This window comes from Erinaceus europaeus, chromosome 9, assembly GCF_950295315.1.
Source record: "Erinaceus europaeus chromosome 9, mEriEur2.1, whole genome shotgun sequence".
In the NCBI taxonomy this organism is placed as follows: domain Eukaryota; kingdom Metazoa; phylum Chordata; class Mammalia; order Eulipotyphla; family Erinaceidae; genus Erinaceus; species Erinaceus europaeus.
Window position 1 is genome coordinate 62,544,578 of NC_080170.1, and position 21,202 is coordinate 62,565,779.

At 42.4% G+C, this 21,202-nt stretch overlaps 1 protein-coding gene across 4 annotated transcripts in view; it reads right to left on the minus strand.

The window, feature by feature from the left end:
• Positions 1-2,355: 2,355 nt before the first annotated feature.
• The window catches only part of TIMD4 (T cell immunoglobulin and mucin domain containing 4), a 48,637-nt gene continuing 29,790 nt past the window's right edge, over positions 2,356-21,202 (minus strand). For 2 of the 4 annotated variants that reach the window (XM_060198048.1, XM_016190618.2), the window contains 4 exons: positions 9,250-9,296; positions 5,884-5,977; positions 5,127-5,166; positions 2,356-2,650 (listed from right to left, as the gene is read on the minus strand). In XM_060198048.1, the coding sequence (XP_060054031.1) occupies positions 2,563-2,650; positions 5,127-5,166; positions 5,884-5,977; positions 9,250-9,296 (269 nt within the window). In that variant the 3' untranslated portion in view covers positions 2,356-2,562. The remainder of the gene's footprint in view (positions 2,651-5,126; positions 5,167-5,883; positions 5,978-9,249; positions 9,297-21,202) is intronic. The other 2 variants (XM_016190619.2, XM_060198049.1) reach the window with 2 other exon arrangements.

Consider the following 21,202-nt stretch of genomic DNA (forward strand, 5'->3'; position numbering starts at 1 on the left):
CAGGGGAAAGAAAAAAAAAAACTAGTATAGCCCAGGCCCTTTGGAATATAACTAGAATAAGCCTACTAGCTATCTAAAAATGGAGACACCCCTCCCCGACTCTTCCTCTGCACTATTTCAGCCTTTAGGTTCATGATTAGTCAATAATTTGTTTGGCTTTACATGTTAACTCTCTTTTCAGCCACCAGGTTCCAGATGCTAGCATGATGCCAACCAGACTTCCATGGACAGCAAACCCCACCAATGTGTCCTGGGACTCTGGTTCCCCAGAACCCGCCCCACTAGGGAAAGAGAGAAGCAGGCTGGGAGTATGGATCAACCTGTCAACACCCATGTTCAGTGGGGAAGCAATTATAGAAGCCATACTGTCCACCTTCTGCATCCCACAATGACCCTGGGTCCATACTCCCAGAGAGTTAAAGAATAGGAAAGCTATCAAGGGAGGGATTGGGATATGGATTTCTGGTGGTGGGAACTGTGTGAAGTTGGACCCCTCTAATCGTATGGTTTTGTCAGTGTTTCATTTTTATAAATAAAAGAAAAAAAACTGCACCCTGGGCCTAGAGTTTGGTTCTGAGGGAAGGTCAACCCCGTGTTCTAGGAGTTTCTTAAAAACTGCCAGGTCTACCCAGATTGGAAGACCACCAAACTCCCAAAGGAATACAAGGTTTCCCCCACTTTCTCCAAATAGACAAAAAAAAAATATTTGATGGGTTACTTGGGATGGTGGGGTATTGAGAACCATTGATTTATGTGGAACTTTTTTTCTTTAGCATTTTAATACCCCACCCCCCAAGTAACTTACCAAATGAGACCAGATAAGTTCATTCTGCTTTCAGAGAGTGGACCCTTCTACCTGACATAAGAGTGCAGGCATTATGAGTTTGCTAAGGAGATTGGCACACATGGTGGTGAAGGCCTTGGGCTTTGGAGATGCTTTAGAGTTTAAAGTCAAGTTAAACTGCAGACCAGCTAATTCATGTATTGAAGCTTTCGTTTCCTCGGCTATCAAGCAGGCTTACAACTGGAAGCTCCCTCCAAGAGGTCTTGAGAACTCAGGTGAAGAGATCTGACTGGCCGGCAGGGAGTAAGTGCTTGTGGTAGGCACCTATAGAGGGCACCCCAAAAAGATTCAATGTATTTATTTCTTTTAAAGAAATGAATTTTTAATATTTATTATTTTTTATTTAATAGAACAGAAAGAAATTGAGAGTGAAGGGGATAGAGACACCTGCAGCTCTGCTTAACTATTTGTGAAACATCCTCCCTGCAGGTAAGAATTGGGGCCTTGAATTCTGGTTGTGCCACTGCCTGGCTCTGCTATTTTTATTTTAATAGAAGATAAGAAATAGAACAGGGAGATGGGAGGAGAAAGGGAACGAAAGAGAGAAGGAGAGAGAGAGATGGAGGGAGAGAGAAGGAGTGCCATTGCAACACTGTAGAAACACTCATGAAGATTCTCCCCCTACAGGAGTTTCATAGGGGTGACCAGGGGCTTGAACCTAGGCCCACAGGAATGTGCATGGTAATGTGTATACCTACTGGGTGAGCCGCCTCCCCAACTCACAAAGATGCTATTGAGTACCTGGACTGAGGAGGATTCAAAACACTGGACCTTGGTCTCCTGTTGGTTTGTTTCCAAGACCCCTTCTGCTTAACTCTGTGGTCTATTTACATAATCATTGTTTTGAGACCTGCACTGGTTTAATCCCCACTGGTTCACTGGTTCCCGCGCTTTTTCCTTCTCCCCACCCCCTATCCTACATACATCCTCTTCTTCCTGACACTTCCGCCTCAGGAGATAATAAGGACAGGATTGTGATTAGAGATAGCTAGATCGAACTGCATCCCTGCTCGTCAATAAAAATTGAACTGCGTTCCCAGCTCAGCCATGAGTTCCTGGTCGTCTCTCTCTCTCGCCCGCGAAGCTAGTCCGGCAGTATCCCTATTGTGGGAACCCAGACCCTCAGTGACCACTCTGTGGCCCCAATTTTCTGTCCTGTCAAATGCAGTAATGTCCTTCCTCCAACACAGAGAACTAGATGTTTGTAATTGCTGAGCTAAGTACAGTCTGCATAGAGACATAGTTTTTCCACAAGCAGCAAGAGAAAGGACCAGAAATAATATCCATGTGGCAAGGCAATTGGGAAGCATGAGGTTCTCCTGCTTATGCCTGGGCCATCGCTGGGTCAGGGAGTTGGGCCGTGCTCTGTGTAAGCATCACAAATTAAAAAAAATAAAAAAAGATTTTCTCTAGAGTTGAGGCTCTGATGTTGCCCGAGAATGAGTGGTCCCCATGGGGATGGAAGTGAGTTCCCCATCATCAGAAGTATTCAAGCACAGTGAGTCAGGGCATCCAGTGGTGATCATTTAATCTCTCCCAGAGGAGCCAACGAAGATGTTGCCACAGCAGTCCTCTTGAGAGTGAAGCTACCGCAAAACTGGATCCCTAACACCAAGGAAAGGAGTGGGGCTTTAAAATAACAAACAAAGGTGCCCTGAAGACTCATTGGGACAATCCGCTGGCATGCCCCTCCCTGCATCCTCAAGGAAAGGGGGGTATCAGAGCGTGAACAGGCCATCTTCTTCTTCCCTCCCCTGTGGCATGTCGCTTAGAACATTCTTAATGTCTCCGCCGCTGCTGGAGAGCCTGGAAACAGAAGGGGAAAAAGATCACAGGGAAGTACCAAAGCCAGGAAGAAATGGATGTGCTGAACTCCAGCACTTGCATCAAAGGCCAGGAGGGGAAAAGGATTCCAGTTATGAGCTGGTCAGCAGCTCAGTGACAGGGCACCTGCCTTAGGCAAGGGGGCACTGCAGGGGTCACTGGCACCATGTGGGAACAGCCAGGAGAACCCCTTAAATGGCAGAGTAGACCTTTGCTCTACCTTCTTTCGTTCCCACTGTTAAAATTAATTAACTAATTAATTACAGAGAGAGAAGTAGAAAGTCAGAGAAAGAGAAAGTTATTGAAAGAGACCACAGCACTGAAGCTTCCCTCACTATGATGGGGCCCAGGCTCAAACCTGGGTCATGCACAGGGCAAAGCAGTACACTATCCAAGTGGGCTGTTTTGCCAGCCAGGCTGATTTTATTTGAGAGAGAGAGAGAGAGAGAGAGAGAGAGCGAGAGCGCAACTGTACCTGGGACCCACAGACATGAAATTTTTTACATAATCATTATGCTGTCTCTCCAGCCCCCCCACCCCTGATTTTCAGAACAGGAAAGTGAGGAGTGAGGCTGGAAAGGTGTCCCAGAGGTAATGTAAACAAAAACAAGATTCTCATTTCCGGGAGAAGAAACTGAGCCACAGAGTATAAAGTGATTTTGCCAATCTATTATAGTTTCTATACTGCTGAGGAGACAGCATAATGGTTATGCAAGCAACTTTCATGCCTGAGGCTTGAAGGTCCCAGATTCAATCCCCAGCACCACAATAAGTCAGAAGTGAGCAGAACTCTGGTTAAAAAAGAAAAATAAATTAAAAAACAGATTACACTAAGTTGATGGAGAGATGGAGACATAAAGGAGTGAGGCTACTATAAGGCTTAAACATAGAGGTAATCACTAAACTAAATGAAAAATAATAGCCTTTACTACTTATATTATTAAGATATAAAATCATGATCTACGTCTACTCATTTACAAACAAGATCTCTAAGCATGGCCTTGAAGTTACCTTACTGAGCCTCAGAATTACTACTCATAAACATTTATTAATAGGTATTTTGGTACTGATGCAATTATTAGGTGAAAGCAAGGCCTACACTAAATCTTTTCATCCCTCCCTCCCTCCACACACATACTTCAAAACTAGAGGACATCAGAGATAGCTAAAATTTCTTCTCAGACATTCCTCAATTGCTTCAATAAATAAAGCAGTGCTCCATCAAATGACAGAGAAACCAAATCCCAGTAAATGATATCCCATGTGTCTTCTCATTTTCTATGGAGCTGCCAACACTGTTGTCAATCAAGTTCAGTTTAGCAGGAAGTTGCCCTGGGGGCTGGGTGGTGGTGTACCCAGTAGAGCACACATATCCTCGGGCATACATAAGACCAGGGGTCAAGCCCTGGGTCCCCACCTACAGGGGGTGGGTTGGGGGGGCTTCATTATGGTGAAGCAGTGCTGCAGGTGTTTCTCTTTCTCCTATTCTCTCCCTCCTCCCACTTCAATTTGCTGTCTCATTTTTTTTTAAGGAGTTGGTCAGGACCCCAGAAGGAGCCCAGTGGTAGAGAAAATGCCTTTCATATTCAATCCTGGGTTCAATCCCCAGTACTACATGAGAGCACCAGGTACAGCACTGGGACAGAAATAGATGAGATCCCATGGGTGATATGACACATTAGTGCTTTGGTGTCCCTTCCCTCACCACCTTCTATCTTCAGAATGATATAGAATAGGGTCCATAAAATATCTCACTTGGCTAGTATACTGCTTTGCCATGTGCACAACTCAGATTCCAGCCTGGCCCCCACACATGGAAGGAAGCTTCAGAGCTGTGGTATCTGTCTCTCTCTCTTTTTCTTTCCTTTCCTCTTCTTTTCTTTTCTCTTCTCTTTTCTTTCCTTTTCTTTCCTTCTTCTCCATCTCCCCTTCTTCTCCTCTGTCTTCTTCTTCTTCTTCGTCTTCTTCCTCCTTCTCCTGCCCTTCACCTCCTCCTCCCTATACCTCACTATCTCTATATTAAAAATAAAAATAACATAATATAGACTAAAAATGAGCCCAGGATATGGTTTAGCTTAGTAATTATGCTTGTGTGGTTGTGTGTGTGTGTGTTGTGAGGGGACCTAGTTTTATTCCTTGTCACCCCATAAAGAATTAATGAAACATGTCAGCTAGCTGAACAGAGATTGTGACCCATCACCTTCTTTCATGTCCCATGCTTCTATTAATGCAACCTGCCTGTGTAGTATTTGTATTTTGAGCAAACATAACACAGTGTTAAATAAGGCAGAGATTAATCTGAGCTAATTCCCCACAACTTGTCACCTCAAACGCCACTCCTTTTCATCCTGCATTTAATCAGTACACAAGTACAAGCCATCAAACCACTGAGTGGTATCTAATCATTTGTAACAGCTTGTACAATCATTACACCAGTCAGTCATGTGGGATGAATTACCTTGTGTGTTTCTGGAAACCATAGGTCCTTCTGATGCTTCCTGAAAAGACAAGGCCAAGTGATGAGGAAGAGAGGCCTTCCTAGAACACAGGGAAGGCTGGAGGCACCAGCAGGACATTGTGAAGGGCAAAGCCAGCCCCAAGTGGAGAACTCAGAAAGTCATTTTCTTCCCCTGGTCAAGTGACCACTTCTCTAGACCCCTTCCATTTAAGGCAGTAGTGAGGACCCCATGAGTTAGGCACAGCAAGACAATTGTGGTGACAGGCACAGAGTATATGTGTGATATTTTCCAGGAAGGTAGTAATTTCTCTTTTGGCCAAAACTATTTATTTAATCTATATAATGTTTAACGTAAATCTATACATATGATATATATAGAGAGAAACCGAAAGGGAAGGGGAGATGATAGATAGATAGACAGACAGGCAGACAGATAGACCTGCAGCATTGCTTTACTTCTCATGAAGCTTCTCCCCTGCAGGTGGGGACTGTGGGCTTGAACCCTAGTCCCTGTGCACTGTAATGTGTGTGATTTACTAGGTACATCACTTCCTGGCTCCTTGGCCAAGATTCTAAATGCTACAAGAGGTTGGTATAGGGACTTTGACGTCTTACAAGTGTACCTGCTAGATGGGGCCAAGGACAAGGCTTTCTAGAGAGAGGGGGAATGCAGGAAGTAGAATCCACCCCCTTCCAGATTTCCTAAGGCTTCTAGGGCTCAGAAGGGCTCCCCTCCACCTGGCCCTGCCCTCCTTACCTCGGAGGAAAAGCCCCACCAGCACTGCCAACAGCAGGAATCCCATAGAGGGGGCAATGATCACCAGTAGGTCCCAGCTGTCAGGCATTTTCTCCTGGTGGGACACAGGAAGGGGAGGGACCCATGTTTCTTCCTTTCTTTCTTTCTTTCTTTCTTTCTTTCTTTCTTTCTTTCTTTCATTCTTTCTTTCTTCTTTTTTTTTGTATTTTTTAAAATTTATCTATTTATAAAATGGAAACACTGGCAAGACCATAGGATAAGAGGGGTAAAGTTCCCACCACCAGCACTCTGTATCCCATCCCCTCCCCTGATAGCTTTCCTATTCTTTAATCCCATGGGAGTATGGACCCCGAGGGACCTATGTTTCTAACTATCCTTGCTCAAGGGTCTTGCCCTAGTCACCTGCAGCCTCACTACCTCTCAGCACCTTTTGCTCAGTGTGTCTCTAAGTCTAAACACTTCATACATCAGAGCTTTTTTTAAAAGATAGACCTGAAAGCCTCAAATGCCCTACATTTTCTATGTCTGGGATATCAGGCATATGGCTCAGTGGTCTAAAGATGGAAGTCAGCTGGCAGAAGCTGTGTTCCCCACTGTCCCATCTCTTGTCCAGCCACACCTGCATCCTTTGGGTCCCTCAAACTCTGCCACTTGTCAGAGCTGACTTACACTTGAGTATAAAGAGAGACAATGGAACTGACAGTTCCTAGAGTCATGAGCTTTCTAAGTTCAGTCCTGGGATCCAGGAGATTAATATCATCAGACAAAGTTTTCATTTTGCTATTATTTTCTCTGATGATATGGTGTTTTTCCAGAATCCAGTGACACATGATGACATCCTCACTTTGACTATGGGATGTGGAAAGCAGTTACCAGAATGTCTCTGTCCCCTATGAAGCCAGAGGTCAATGAGACTGGCAAAAGTATAATGTTACCATATCACTCATACTTTTTGCACTGGGGAAAACATTTCCATCAAGTTTATGCAATATACAAAGTCAAATATGGACTGTTGCCTGGTGTCACACCAGCTTCTGCAAGAACGGAAAGGCTCAGCTGCCATTGGAAGTGTAGTGGAGGAAGGGGCACTGTTCATATCTATATCCTTTGTTTCAGAGAAGCTTTATATAGAGACAAGGAGGAGCTGGAAACTTCTAACTTGATTTTAAAAAAATAAGTGTCACGCAAATAAAAATGGAAATATCTTGAGATCCATTAGTACCACTCGGGCATTTATCCAAAGGATATGAAAATGCTAATTCAAAGGGACATATACACCCTTATGTTCATAGTCACATTATTCACAATAGAGTAAAAGTAGCCTCAATGCCCATCAAGAGATAACTGGATAAAGAAGTTATGGGATGTATAGTCAATGGAATACTACTCTTCAATTAAAAAAGATGATATTGTAACCTTTGGGCCAAAATGAATGGACCTGGAGGTGATTATGCTTAGTGAAGTTCCTAAGGAACAAACAGGATGCTCAGAGGGCCTGAGGCCTCTGGTTTCAAGAGGGTGTGTCTTTATTCTTTACTTGCTAACACAGTTCTTGCAACAGTGCTTTAGGCTTTTCTGCCTATTTGAAAGGAAAAGGACAAGCAGAACAGGGTCTGGATGTCTGACTACATTTCACTCTGTTGTTCCTCCTCACACAAATATCTGTGATGACTGCTTCAAAGCAATCCTGCAGTACTAAGTGTGGGAGAGCTACTATGCTAACTTGATTTCTCTCTCTCTCTCTCTCTCTCTCTCTCTCTATATATATATACATATATTCCCTTTTGTTGTCCTTGTTGTTGTTTTTTTATGGTTGCTGTAATTACTATTGTTGTTATTGATGTCTTCATTGTTCGATAGGACAGAGAGAAATGGAGAGAGGAGGGGAAGACAGAGGGGGGAGAGAAAGACACCTGCAGACCTGCTTCACCACTTGTGAAGCGACTCCCCTGCAGGTGGGGAGCCGGGGGCTTAAACCAGGATCCTTATGCCAGTCATTGTGCTTCGTGCCACGCGGACTTAACCCGCTGCGTTACCGTTCGACTCCCCTAACCTGGTTTCTCATATCAAGTGACCTTCCCATCTAGGGCTCTGTCAAGTGAACCCATGTTGTTCTTCATTTACATCAATGAGTATTGCTTTTAATTGCTCATTTTTGGTTTTCATAGGTGTCAGGCTTCCCTGACAACCAGTGGTTTGGGTACAGGTAGCACTTAGCTCCTGTAGGAACCACCCCAGCCCCCCAGGGTCCCAACCAGGCTCCGTTTCCTGCCCTTGTCCAGCACAGCAGCAAGGACAGGCCAAGACGCTCTCAGAGACTGGGGACACAGCACAATGGTTATGCAAAAGGACTTTCATGCTTGAAATTTCAAAGTCCCAGGTTTAATGTCCAGTACCACTATAAACTAGAGCTGAGCAGTGCTCTGGTCTTTCTGTATCTCTCTCTCCCAATAAAGTAAAATAAATATAAAAAAATTCTTTCTGTGGAGGGATAAAAATAAGAGAGGAGCTGAAGGGTCTTCACTTTTTCTCTATAAACATCTAGGATTCCCAAATAATTGGTTTTTTTTCTTAACCTTATTTATTTATTGGATAGAGACAGAGAAATTGAGGGTGGAGGAGGAGAGAGAAGGAGGGAGAGAGAGAGAGAAGAGAGAGAGAAAGGGAGAAGGGAAGGAAGAGAGAGACCTGTAAATCTGCTTCATCATTTATAAAGGTGCTTGAACCTGGATCCTTGAACTTTATAAAATTTGTACTTGATCAGGTGTGAAGAATTCTCTTTAAAAGACCCTGAATTACATTTACAGGAAGAATCCTGATTGGCTACTGAGGGAACCCTCAGAATTCAGGAGGAAAGGAGGGGATAGCCATTGATTCTGCAGAGTGTCAACTTATCTGGGACCACACAGGAGGGACACAGTGTTTTTTCCTGTGGTTTTCTAGTTGTTGCTTTTTTTTCTCTATTTGCTTTTGAAGCATCCTCACATGCAGGAGCAACAGTAGCTGCAGTGTTTTGGCCAGGAGGACCCTCAGAGTTCAGGAGGAAAGGAGGGGATAGCCATTGATTCTCAGAGTGTCACTTATCTGGGACCACACAGGAGGGACACAGTGTTTTTTCCTGTGGTTTTCTAGTTGTTGTTTTTTCTCTATTTGCTTTTGAAACATCTTCACATGCAGGAGCAACAGTAGCTGCAGTGTTTTGGCCAGGAGGACAAGTTGATGCATTTCTTAGCTACTTGACAAGAGCTGTGATGCATTTCGCCACTTAGCTAGTGCTGCCCTCCCTCTTCCATTTGTCTGCAAACCACAGCTATGGATTTTTAAAATCTGTCAGATACTTCATGGGAAAAAAAAAATACATTTTACCTGTTTTGATTCAACTTCACTGAATACAAGAATTGCTGTCTCAGATGCTAGAAAGGGAAAAATAAAGAGAGAAGAAAATGTTTATATTTCCTGGGAAACACAGCATGGCACATTCTGAAAGGGTATGACTGTGGCCTGAGAGATGGTACGGTAGATAAGACTTTGGATTTTCAAGTGTAAGGTACTGAGTTTGATTCCCTGTATTACAGGTGCCAGAGTGGTGCTCCAGTTCTGTTTCTCCTCCTATCTTTCATACACACACACACCCCTTTTTTAAAAGAGGTATGTTAAAGCCCATTTGGGGTTTCCATTATGTGTTAAATCTCTTTAGTTCAGCTCTCTTCTTTCCTATATTTTCTTTACATATGCTTGCTTTGATCTCATCCGTTCTCTAATGTGTCCCTCCAGAAACAGCCCCATTTTACAACTGAGAAGGCTGGGCATTAGACCAGCAGGCTATTGGACTGAGTCTTCTTCAGGCTCCAGCAATGCAGCTAGGCTTGTTATCCAGTGAGAAAATGTGTCACTCTGTCAGTTAACACACACTGACCGAGCACTTAACACAGCCCATGCCTGATGCCAGATGTGCCCATGCCCTGTGGAATTGACAGTGTAATGCAGCATACCCAAATTAAGCAACATAAAAAGTAGAAAAGCAGAATTACAAACCATACAGGATTCTGGAAAGAAATACCACAGGATGTCAGAGGGGCACATCAGATGGGTATTAAGTTCTGGAAGGTCAAGGAAGGTTTACTGCATAGAAAGCAGGTTCAGCTGAGTTACAGATTTATTCAGGTACCACTAAGGGAGCCAGCTTGACAGTTTGTCAGTACTGAAGCATCTGAAGAGGAACAGGAAATGGCCCTACACACATGGGATTTGCAGAACATTAGGGAGGGGAACCCAGAAGTGAGCTCAGCCTACCTACCAGCCAAGGGAAAAGATGGACTATGACAGGGTGCTGAGGGAAGGAGGGCTGGGGGTGACCCTTGGGCCAGCCTGCTCTGTTAGTGAACAATTAAAATTGAACTCATTGGGCACAGAGCCTTCTCTGCATGGGGAAGCACATACATGTTGCTCCTTAAATGTCTGCAGAATGAGTGACCCGCACTGAGGTTGAGTTGTGGACAATTCAGTGAAGAAAGGCAGTAAGGCGATTTGAGCAGCATCAGCTAAACTATGGAGGCAGGACACCGTATGGCTCATACAGAAAGCAGCTGTGTGGGCATTACATGTGGGAGGGGAGAGAGTCGGGGAGCAGGACCTATCTTGGAAGGGCTCCATCCAAGCTGGAGGGCTTCCCTTTGCTTCTAGAAGCATAGACACACATGGACATGCAATGTTCTAGCTGGGAAGGTATAAGAATAGCCAGGAGGAGATTATCATCCATCCCAAGTCTGAAACTCAGAGTTAGTAGAAATGACACTGAGACACCGATCCTGGAAATGCCCATAGATCTTTAGGATATGAGCCCTGAATGCAGATGTGAGAAAGAGACAAGGGTCTCTAGGTAATCTGCAGGTTCCTACTGGAGACATTGGGCCTTGACCTGAAATACCTTTAAAATTGCAGACAATGGATAGACCTTCCAACCCCTATGTCCAGCAGAGAAGCAATTACAGAAGCCAGACCTCGCACCTTCTGCACCCCATAATGATCCTGGGTCCATGCTCCCAGAGAGATAAAGAATAGGAAAGCTTCCAGTGAAGGGGATAGGATACAGAACTCTGGTGATGGGAATTAAGTGGAATTGTACCACTCTCATCCTATGGTCTTGTAAATCATTATTAAATAAATATAAATAATAATATATTAAATAAAATAAATAATAATACAAAAGACTACAGACAGAAGAAGCAGAGTAGAAGATGAGGCAGAGGAGATAGGCAGTGAGCTCAAATTTAGTCCCATACATCTAAGTGGGACTTGAATGTGAATCAAACTCGGGCAGAGATTAGAATCAGAAATACAGGGCTGGGTGGTGACATTCCCAGTGGAGGGCATGTGTTGCCACACACAAGGACCTAGGTTCAAGCACCAGGCACCACCAGCAGAGGGGAAGTTTCACAAGTGGTGAAATAGTGCTGCAGGTGTCTCTCTTTCTCTTCCCTTTCTATTGCTCTCTTCCCTCTTAGTTTCTGTTTTATCAAATAAAAGAAAGAAAATTAAAGAGTAACAACAATTGAAAACATTTTTAAAAGAAATGGAAATACATATTTAGGAGTGGTCATTACCCAGAGAGCAACTAAAACCCTCATCATGTAAGACAGCCAGAGGCTGCACATTCAGAGAGAAACAAAGGCAGAAACCCTAAGATAACCTAGCATTTAGAAGGTAGGCAGTTTTGGGAAATCCTTAAATAAAAATACCTTATGATCCAGCAATACCACATCTAGACATATATCCAAAGGACACACAAACACCAATTCAAAAGGCTATGTGAGCCCTGTATGTTCATAGCTACATTATTCACAATAGCCAAAAGATGAAAGCAACTGAAATGGCTAGTAACAGAGGACTGGATAAAGAAGTTATGGGATATAAATTCAACAGACTGCTTTTCTGCTATCAAAAATGATAAGACTGTATCATTTAAAACAAAATGGATAGACTTGGAGGTAGTTGTACCGAGTGAAATAAATAAAGGGTCAGAGAAATAGCCCACTTGAATAGTGCCAGACCCAGATTTGAGCCCAGGCCTACCACAATGAAAGAAGCTTTGATGTTGCTGCTTCCTGACTCCCTCTCACTTTCTGTTAAAAGAAGGAGGAAGAGGAGGGGGAAAAGAAGAAAAAAGATTTTTAAAAAAATGAAAGAAGTAAATGACAACTACTTCATTGTTTCACTCTTAGGTAGAATGCTGTTGACTAAAACATATGAACTTGCAACAACGATAACTAAACTGGCTCTTGGACGTTGTGAAAAGTATGGTGGCTATGGGGTGGGGAAGACACGAACTGTGGTAGAGGGTGTGGTCACTCACATGCCAGATGTGGGTCTGAAATTATCAATTAAAAAAAAAAGGGAGGGGGCCAGGTAGTGGCATACCTGGTTAAGCGCACATAGTACAGTGCACCAAGGACACAGGTTCAAGTCCCTGGTCCCCACCTGTAGGGGGAAAGCTTCATGAGTGGCAAATCAGGGTTTGCAGGTGTCTCTCTGTCTCTCTCCCTCTCTATCTCCCACTCCCCTCTCAATTTCTGGCTGTCTCTATCCAATAATAAATTTAAAAAATATATTTTAAAATAAAATAAAATAAAATAAAGGGAGAAAATAAACTAAAAAGTAGACAGAGGGGAACAAAGAGAAGAAGTAGGCAGGGAAAGCAGAAAAAGTCTCCTTATGGAATCCAGGGCATGGAAAAATCAAGCAGAAAAATCAGCAGAAACAGAGCACCAAGCCACACCTAGAGGCTGAGAACTGAACAAATATTGAGCGTTGTAATTACCAAAATTGATGACTGCTTCCCCTAAGCATCCTCAAACTTAAGGCAGAAGAAGCAAGGCAGGTTTTGCAAGGCTCTTAATTTGGTAAAAGAGAGAGCTTATTTGGTGGGCAAAGTGACTTGATGAATGCCTGAGAGCAGAAAAATCCAAAGGGGAAATTCAGCATGTTTTCATATCCTACAACTAAGTTATTGTTGTTTTTCTCTCTGTTATTATCCCCTAGAGCTGGAAATTGCAGGTAAGAATTCAAAATTCCTACCCCTGTTCTGTCAGAATCCTGTTCTATTACCATCATTTGTGATGGATAAGCCTGAAATTGAAACCATCAAAGAGAAAAGCCAGCCTGGGTCAGTTTTTTGCTGGCGTTAATCTGTATTTTAAATGGGACTTGCCTAATGGGAGAGACGTTTTGCAAACACAAATGCTGCCGAGTGATGCCAATAACACTTTTCCTCTTTCTTCAGAAAATATGAGACATCCTCTGTCACCCCAACGTGGGAAGCACTCTTAAGAACCATGCCCAGCACACCAAATGGCAACAAGAAATGCACATTGTGGGAAGGTGTTCTGCCTTAGGAAAAGCAGTGATATTAACAACCAGGGCCTGGGGGTTAGACAACATGACTAGTTCTGGTGTCCTCTGGGGTCCCCTGGCCCCTGTGCACTTGACCCTGAACTCGGACATATATTCAGGCAAAGGCAGAGGCCTTGCAGATTTTGCAAGGAAAGTAATTCTATGAGGACAATTGAAGTGTCCTGCATAATGCCTCCACCAAACCATGCTACCTAGAATCCTGGACTCGACCTTATTTAGAAGTGGGGTTTAGAGCCAGGTGGTGGTATACCTGGTTGAGCAAGGACCCAGGCTCAAACCCTGGTCCCCACCTGCAATGTGGGAGCTTCACAAATGGTGAAGCAGGTCTGCTGGTCTCTCTTTCTCTCTTCCACCTCTCTATCTCCCCCCCTCAAAATCTGTCTATATCTAAGAAATAACAAATAAAAATTTAAAAAAGAAATGGGGCCTTTGAAGACATTTTAGTTAAGGATCTTGGAATGAACCATCCAGATTTAGGCTAGGCTTGGTCCTAAACTCAATGACCTGTGTTCATAAAAGAAAAGGATGGGGGAGGGGGACAGGGGCAGGGCTGAGTTGAATGCATCCACCTGTTGGACGCATATGTTATAATGTTCAAGGACCTGAGTTCAAGTCCCTACTCCTCAGATGCAAGGGGGAAGCTTCACAGATGATGAAGCAATGCTGCAGGTGACACCTTCCCTCTCTCCCTTCCAACTCTCTCAATTTCTCTCTGTCCTATCAAATGTAAAAGGAAGAAAAAGAGAGAGAAAGAGAGGAAGGGAGGAAGGAAGGAAGGAAGGAAGGAAGGAAGAAAGAAAGAAAGAAAGAAAGAAAGAAAGAAAGAAAGAAAGAAAGAGAAAAAGCAAGCAAGCTATTGACAACAGTGGATTCATCAGGCAGGCACCAACCCCTAGCAATAACCATGGTGGCAAATAATGATGGTGATGAGGATGACACTGATGACAGTGAAGCATATGGAGAAAGGAAGCTATTACAAAGAAAGAGCAGAGACTGAGAGTGAGGCTGCCATCAGCTCAGGACACCAGGCCAACAGAAGCTACAGACCATGAAGGATGCTCCTCTCCTGCCAGCAGAAAGAACATGATTGTCCTCTACTTCCCAAATGCAGAGAATAAGTTGCTATTTATTTATCATATCCACAACCCTGGGGTCTCACTCAGAAAGTAATGAGGGCTGCTGCAATAGTTCACTTGGTTAGTGTGCTGCTTTGCCATGTGCACCACCCTGATTCAAGCCCAGTCCCCCCACTGCTTTGAAGGAAGTTTTGGTGCTGTGGTCTCTTTTCCTTTCTCTCTCTCTCTCTCTGCCTTTATCTCTCTCAACAAGAATAATAAATTAATTGAAAGAAGGTACCATACAAAGGATGATAGAGGTAGCAATCTAGAAAGCACCAGGAGGTGAGCAGGTGAGCGCTAAGCACAGGAGAAAAGACAAGCTCTTATGATGGCTCCAGCACCAAACTCAAGAGAATGATAAAGCAAAATCACAGTATCTCTGGAGTAGCCCCCGGGGGCAGATATTAGCCTGCAGGTGGGTGGACATACCTGATGTTCAGAGAGTTAAGTGACTGAGGAAGATGAGACAGGTTGTAGGTGCTGAGGCTGGGTTTTGAGCCTATCTGATTGACAGTAATACCTATGCTCAGGCAACCTCATTGTCCTGAAGCTGAATTACAAGTGAACCAACCATCAAATGGCATGTCCTCCAGGGCAGGAAAGAATATTAAATATGGATGTGCACTGAATCTGGACAAGGAGTGAAGAAGAATGGCCACATGAGGTGCAGGGCCCTTTCTGGAGACCCCCCCCATTCTGCATAGTAAAGTAAATAGTGAAAATGCAATAACAGCAAAAGACTCTAGAAATAGCCACCCTTTTTCTGGGGTTCCCCAGTGCATTGGATGATTACTAGATTTTCCTCCACAGAGAAGATGTCTTCACATTCAAAATATGGGACAGGGATGTAGTTCAGTGGTAGGTATATGCTGCATACAGATGAGGCCCTGGATTCCATATCTGTTATCAAAAACATACCAGAATGAGGATCCCTTGGCAGCACTACAGCTTCCATGGAAGTTTCTTCTTCCATTGAGTTCTCAGCAAGCAGTATTCCTGGAAATCTTCACTCCAGGGCTTGACCTCCCATCACCACCTTCACTAATTATTTCTCCCAGTTTTCCTGGCTCTCTGGGACTTTGGGCAATATCCCCCCCACCTCTCTCTCCCCCTTTCTCTATAACTATATTTATCTGAAAAAAAAAGTATTAGATTAACTGACTTCCTATGTCCTTTTCGCTGTTATAATTCTGGATGTCTTTTTACAAAGAATTAGAATCCCCTCGGAGATGATCACTACACAGTACCTTTTTTAATGTCTAGAAAGCTATTTTTATCTTATAATCTTGTAAAAAACTACTAAACCACTAATAAAATTAAAAAAATAAAAAGTGAACTATTCTTTGCACATATATACAAAACGAATTCACACACACACAGGGGAAAATGCTAAATGACTAAGTACATCTGCTCTGGGCTGGAAATAACAGAGGCAGTGAGTAGTTTTTCTTATTAGCACTGTGGTATATATTTCCTCAAATGTGACATTTTTAACTGCAGCTCTCAAGAATTTGTAGTTGAGAGCAAACTTGGGGCATGAGAGAGTGTCATTTCTCATACCACAGATATCTTTTCAGTGATACTTTTAAGATGGCTGTTAGACACCCACTAACCCACAACCAGAGCAGGGTTAGAATGATGCTATGAGAAAAAGGTGCATTTCACTACAGATCTTAGAGGACTGACACACAGAGGGTTATGTGTATGTGTGTGTGTGTGTGTGTGTGTGTGTGTGTGTGTGTTGGAGAGAGAGAGAGAGAGAGAGAAAGAGATGATTTTAACAGGTCAACAACTGTTTAGGTTGTTTAAACAAAAAGATTTTTTAAGCTCGCAGAACCCAACTAGGATTTTCAGACCAGTGAACCATACTGTAGCAATGTCAAATTGCTAGTTTGATTGTGTACTCAAGTTTTGTAAGGTATTACCATTATAATCTTATAAGGCATGAGGACCTGAATTTGAGCCCCTTCACCATGTAAAAGAGAAGCTTCATGGGTAGTAGAGTATTGCTAAAGTGTCTCTCTCTCTCTCTTCTCTCTTTCTCTCTCCTCCTGTCTCTCACCCTCTATCTGGAGAAAACAAATGGAAAAGAAATAGAAAAAGAAGAGTCCACAGGAACAAAGGAATCATGCAAACATGAAGCCCTCCCTGGCAGAAAATTTCTAAAAAAATAAAAAGATGAATGACATTACCATTAAGGGGAGCTAAAAGAATATAAAGACCTCTCTGTACTATTTCTGAAAATTTATGGAAGCCTAAAGTTATTTCAAAATAAAAGTGGGTTTAAGAGTTTAAACACCAGTCATTTTACATGATTCAATCTAATATATACATGGTACTAGCTCAGCAGTAAAGATCTGCTGAACAGGCTATTGAATTAATTTTAGAGCGAGTTTAAAAGGACATACAGGTTAACTTAAAACTTTAAAATAATTTGAAAAAAAAAAACAGTGACAGATGTTACTATATTATAAACAACGGCTTTTAAGACCATAATACAAATAATTATTCCTTCATTTTTGGCCATTTGGAAAGCAGGAGAGATGCCTGAATTCAGGGAACTTTTACTTTTTTTCCAAGTCCAACACCACTTTGAGGGAATGTTGATTTACAGAATTTTTGGCGGTGTTGTCATCATAAAGATTCAGTTCCCCAAAAGGGAATTTTTGCATTGACATATTTGATTACAGACCTATTCTACAAAAAGAATTCTGAGAGAATGACAGGGTAGTGGCACATGCAGTTGAGAACAAGTGTTTTCCATGCATAAAAACCTGGGTTCCAGACCCTGATCCTCACCCATGTGTAGGTAGGCAGGAGCTTTATAATCCTTGAAGCAGTGTTATGGATTTCTCTTTTTCTCTCTCCCTATTTCCTCTACCACTCTCAATTTTTCTCTGTCCTCTCAAATTAAAAAAAAAAAGGGGAGGGCTTAGGGGGGAAAAATGTGGCCACCAGAAGCAGTGGATTCATCATGCAGGAGCTGAGATCTAGCAATAATCCTAGTGGCAATTAAAAAAGAGAGATAATCCACTATCTTGACCTTAAAAGGACTCATAGTCACACAGGATAAGTGACAATGCTCACAGCTTGCTTGGAGAGAACCCACATGGAGGAATACCTATCCCCCCCAAGGAATAGGATCTTGTCTGTACAGTGAAGTCAAGGGTTGGCAGACCACAGGTGAGGGCCAAACCCAGCCTGCAGCATGGTAGGCAGAGAGTTAAGAATTGCTGCTGTTGTTTTAGAACATATTTACATGAGTAGAGAAAAGAAAGACAGCAATGAGATACTACTTCACTCCTGTGAGAATGTCATACATCAGAAAAGGTAGCAGCAGCAAATGCTGGAAAGGTTGTGGGGGTCAAAGGAACCCTCCTCCACTGCTGGTGGGAATGTAAATTCGTTCAACTTCTGTGGAGAACAGTCTGGAGAATTCTCAGAATGCTAGAAATGGACCTACCCTATGATCCTGTAATTCCTCTGCGGGGGTTATAGCCTAAGAAAACAAACACACCCATACAAAAAGAGCTATTTATATCTGTGTTCACAGCAGCACATTTTATAATAGCCAAAACCTGGAAGCAACCAAGGTGTCCAACAACAGATGAGTGGCTAAATTGTGGTATATATACATACAACGGAATATTACTCAGTTATAAAAATGATGAATTAGGGAGTCAGGCGGTAGCACAGTGGGTTAAGCACAGGTGGCACAAAGCACAAAGACCAACCAGCATAAGGATCCTGATTTGAGCCCCCAGCTCCCTACCTGCAGGGGAGTTGCTTCACAAGTGGTAAAGCAAATCTGCAGGTGTCTCTTTTTCTCTCCCCCTCTCTGTCTTCCCCTCCTCTCTCTGTTTCTCTCTGTCCTATCCAACAACAATGGCATCAATAACAACAACAATAACTACAACAAGGGCAACAAAAGGGAATAAATAATTAAATTAAAAAAATTTAAATGATGAATTCACCTTCTTCACCTCATCTTGGATAGATCTTGAAGAAATCATGTTAAGTGAGATAAGTCAGAAACAAAGGATGAATGTGGGATAAGCCCAATCATAGACAGAAGTTGAAAAATAAGAACAGAAGGGAAAACACAAAGCAGAACTTGGACGAGGTTTGATGTATTGCACCAAAGTAAAGGACTTGGGGGGTGGGTTAGGGAAGGGGGCTTCAGATGCTGGAGCATGATGGTGGAAGAGGACCTAGATAAGGGGTTAGAGTGCTCTGCAGAAAACTGAAAAATGTTACACATGTACCAACTACTGTGTTTACTGCCAACTATAAACCGTTAATCTCACCAATTAATTTTTTTTTAAAAAGAAAGAAATCAAGAACAACAACATTCATTGTCAAGGTAAACTATGCTCCCCAGATCACAGAGTCTATCAGCAAAGTCTGCTGGAAACAGAGAGATAGCATTTGTGTATACTTCTTTTTTTTTTTTTTTTGGTTTGCATGTATACTTCTATATACACAAATGTGTGTATATACAAGTGTGTATATACACAAATGTGTGTATATACACAAATGTGTGTGTGTAGACATAATGTGCTTGCTTGGCTGTTGTTTTTGTGAGGCAATGACAGAGCTAGGTGAGCTCCAAGAGTATGAATGACCAGGCTTTCAAATATGTACTATCTGGGGGGCAGAGAGATAGCTCATCCAGCTCAAGTCCCAATACTACATGGCACTGAAGACAGCTCTGGGGCTATGATGTCTCTCTCTGTTTCTCTCTATGTAGATCTGAAAAAGTTGACTCAAGCAGTGAAATCATGCATGCATCAGACCCCAGTGATGCTGAAAATAAAAATCAATTAAAATGGTCCTTGACAGTGGGGAAAAAAAGCACCAACTCCTGCTACAGTTAATCTGTTGGTACACAATAACACCTGTGCAGTCAGAGAGCTGAATATGTTACATCCAAGCATATCATTAGCTTACAATCTTGAGACCCTTATCTCTTAGTGACCAGAGACTCCCTTTTAAAGAGGTTGTGCCCATATCGGGCACTCTGCTAAAATCATATGTCCCACAGATGTCAGAATAAAAGAAGTTAAGAAGCAATGGGGGCCTTGAGTTTGGCTCCTGGCACTCTGAAATAGTAATAATAAAATAGGCACACTTGTGTGGTCTGAGAGTGCTGCAGGGAACAAAGCACTAGACTCCCAAGCATGAAGTCCTGAGTTCAATCCACAGCAGCACATGTACAGAGTGATACTATCTCTCTCTCTCTCATAAATAAATAATAAATATAATTTTTTAAATAGGCACACCTCTGAAAATGCACTGAATTTTCAGATTAGAAAATCATTGCCAGAAGAGAAAACACTAAGCAAACTTTTCAACTGGAGTTGATGTATTTCACCAAAGTAAAAGACTCTGGGGTGGGTTGATGGGAGGCTGGGAGGGGGTTTGTTTGGGTCCTGGAACAGAATGGCAGTGGACCTAGTGGGGGTTACATTGTTGTGTGGAAAAATGAGAAATGTTATGCATGTACAAACTATTGTATTTACTGTAGACTGTAAAACATTAATCTCCTAATAAAGAAAGAAAAAAAGGAAATCATTGGTGGTAGAGCTTAGTGGTAGAGCATAAGAGTTGCACATGTGAGGCCCTGGGTTCATTCCCTGACCTCTGTATATGCCAGAGTATGTGCTGGTCTCTAATTAAATAATCACTTTCAAAAATATGTATTTTAAAGACTCAGTTTTAATATCAACTCTGCTTTCGTCCAACTAGCAGAAATTTTCTCAATAGTTAGTAGCAACTCCCTCTCAGATCAATAAAGGGAGTAAAACTCTGAATAGTGTGCCAACGAACTCAGTGTTTACACAATCTATTTTACATATGTGTCAGTTAGACAAAGGATGAAAAAGTTCAAATCAATCACCCATGGCTACCCAGATAATGAAAAGAGATGTGGACCTGACTATTAAAATAAAAAAAATCCTAATTGTAACCAGCCTGAGAGGAAAAAGAGATATAGAGAGAGAAAGAGAGGAGAGAGAGAGAGAATGAGCACCTTAAACTATACTGTTCTTCAGCACAAATTCTTCAACCAGGGAGCTCAAAGCCACAGATAAACCACAAATAAGCAGCAGTTCGTTTTCACAGTGAGTTTCAAAACTCACACTATATCTGTCATCTCGTCATTGGCTTCGCAGACACAGTGACTTATCCATCTCTACTTCTAGAACAAATTTAGTTCTGAAATAAGTCAATTCAGTGATATGATCGTCACACAGCAGTCCCAGAATTTTAAAAGTGACAGTCAAGCCTGCAGGTGCTTTTAGAGGCAATGGTTGTCTTATGCTGTCCCCTGCTGGAAACTGGTGGTATAGTATTTTCAAATGCCAAAGACCATGGAAGGAGCCAGGAATCACAAGCAGAGTTTCTCTTACTCTATTTTGTTAAGCAAGAGAAAAACGAAAATCTAGAAAGGTATTTTTGCTCACTCAGAGTTTATCAATAAATAGAAACAAAAGAAGAGATTAGTCCTATTTTTCACCTATGCCTAGAACAGAGGCAGAACCTCTTTTTTTCAGAGAGCCTCTTTTAAGTTAAAATAGATCTACTAAAACCACATATTTTCTTTCAATTTTAGAGACCAAGACCACTGCAGGTTTTTTTTTTCTCCTGCCAGCAACAATGATAACAGTAAATAAACACTTTAGGGCCAGCATCCCTGCCCCATCCCCAATATTCAGATCCATCTTGTTCTAAGATGTTTAGAACAAACTTTTCCAAACAACTGCCATTTTGCTACATATTACTAAACTCAA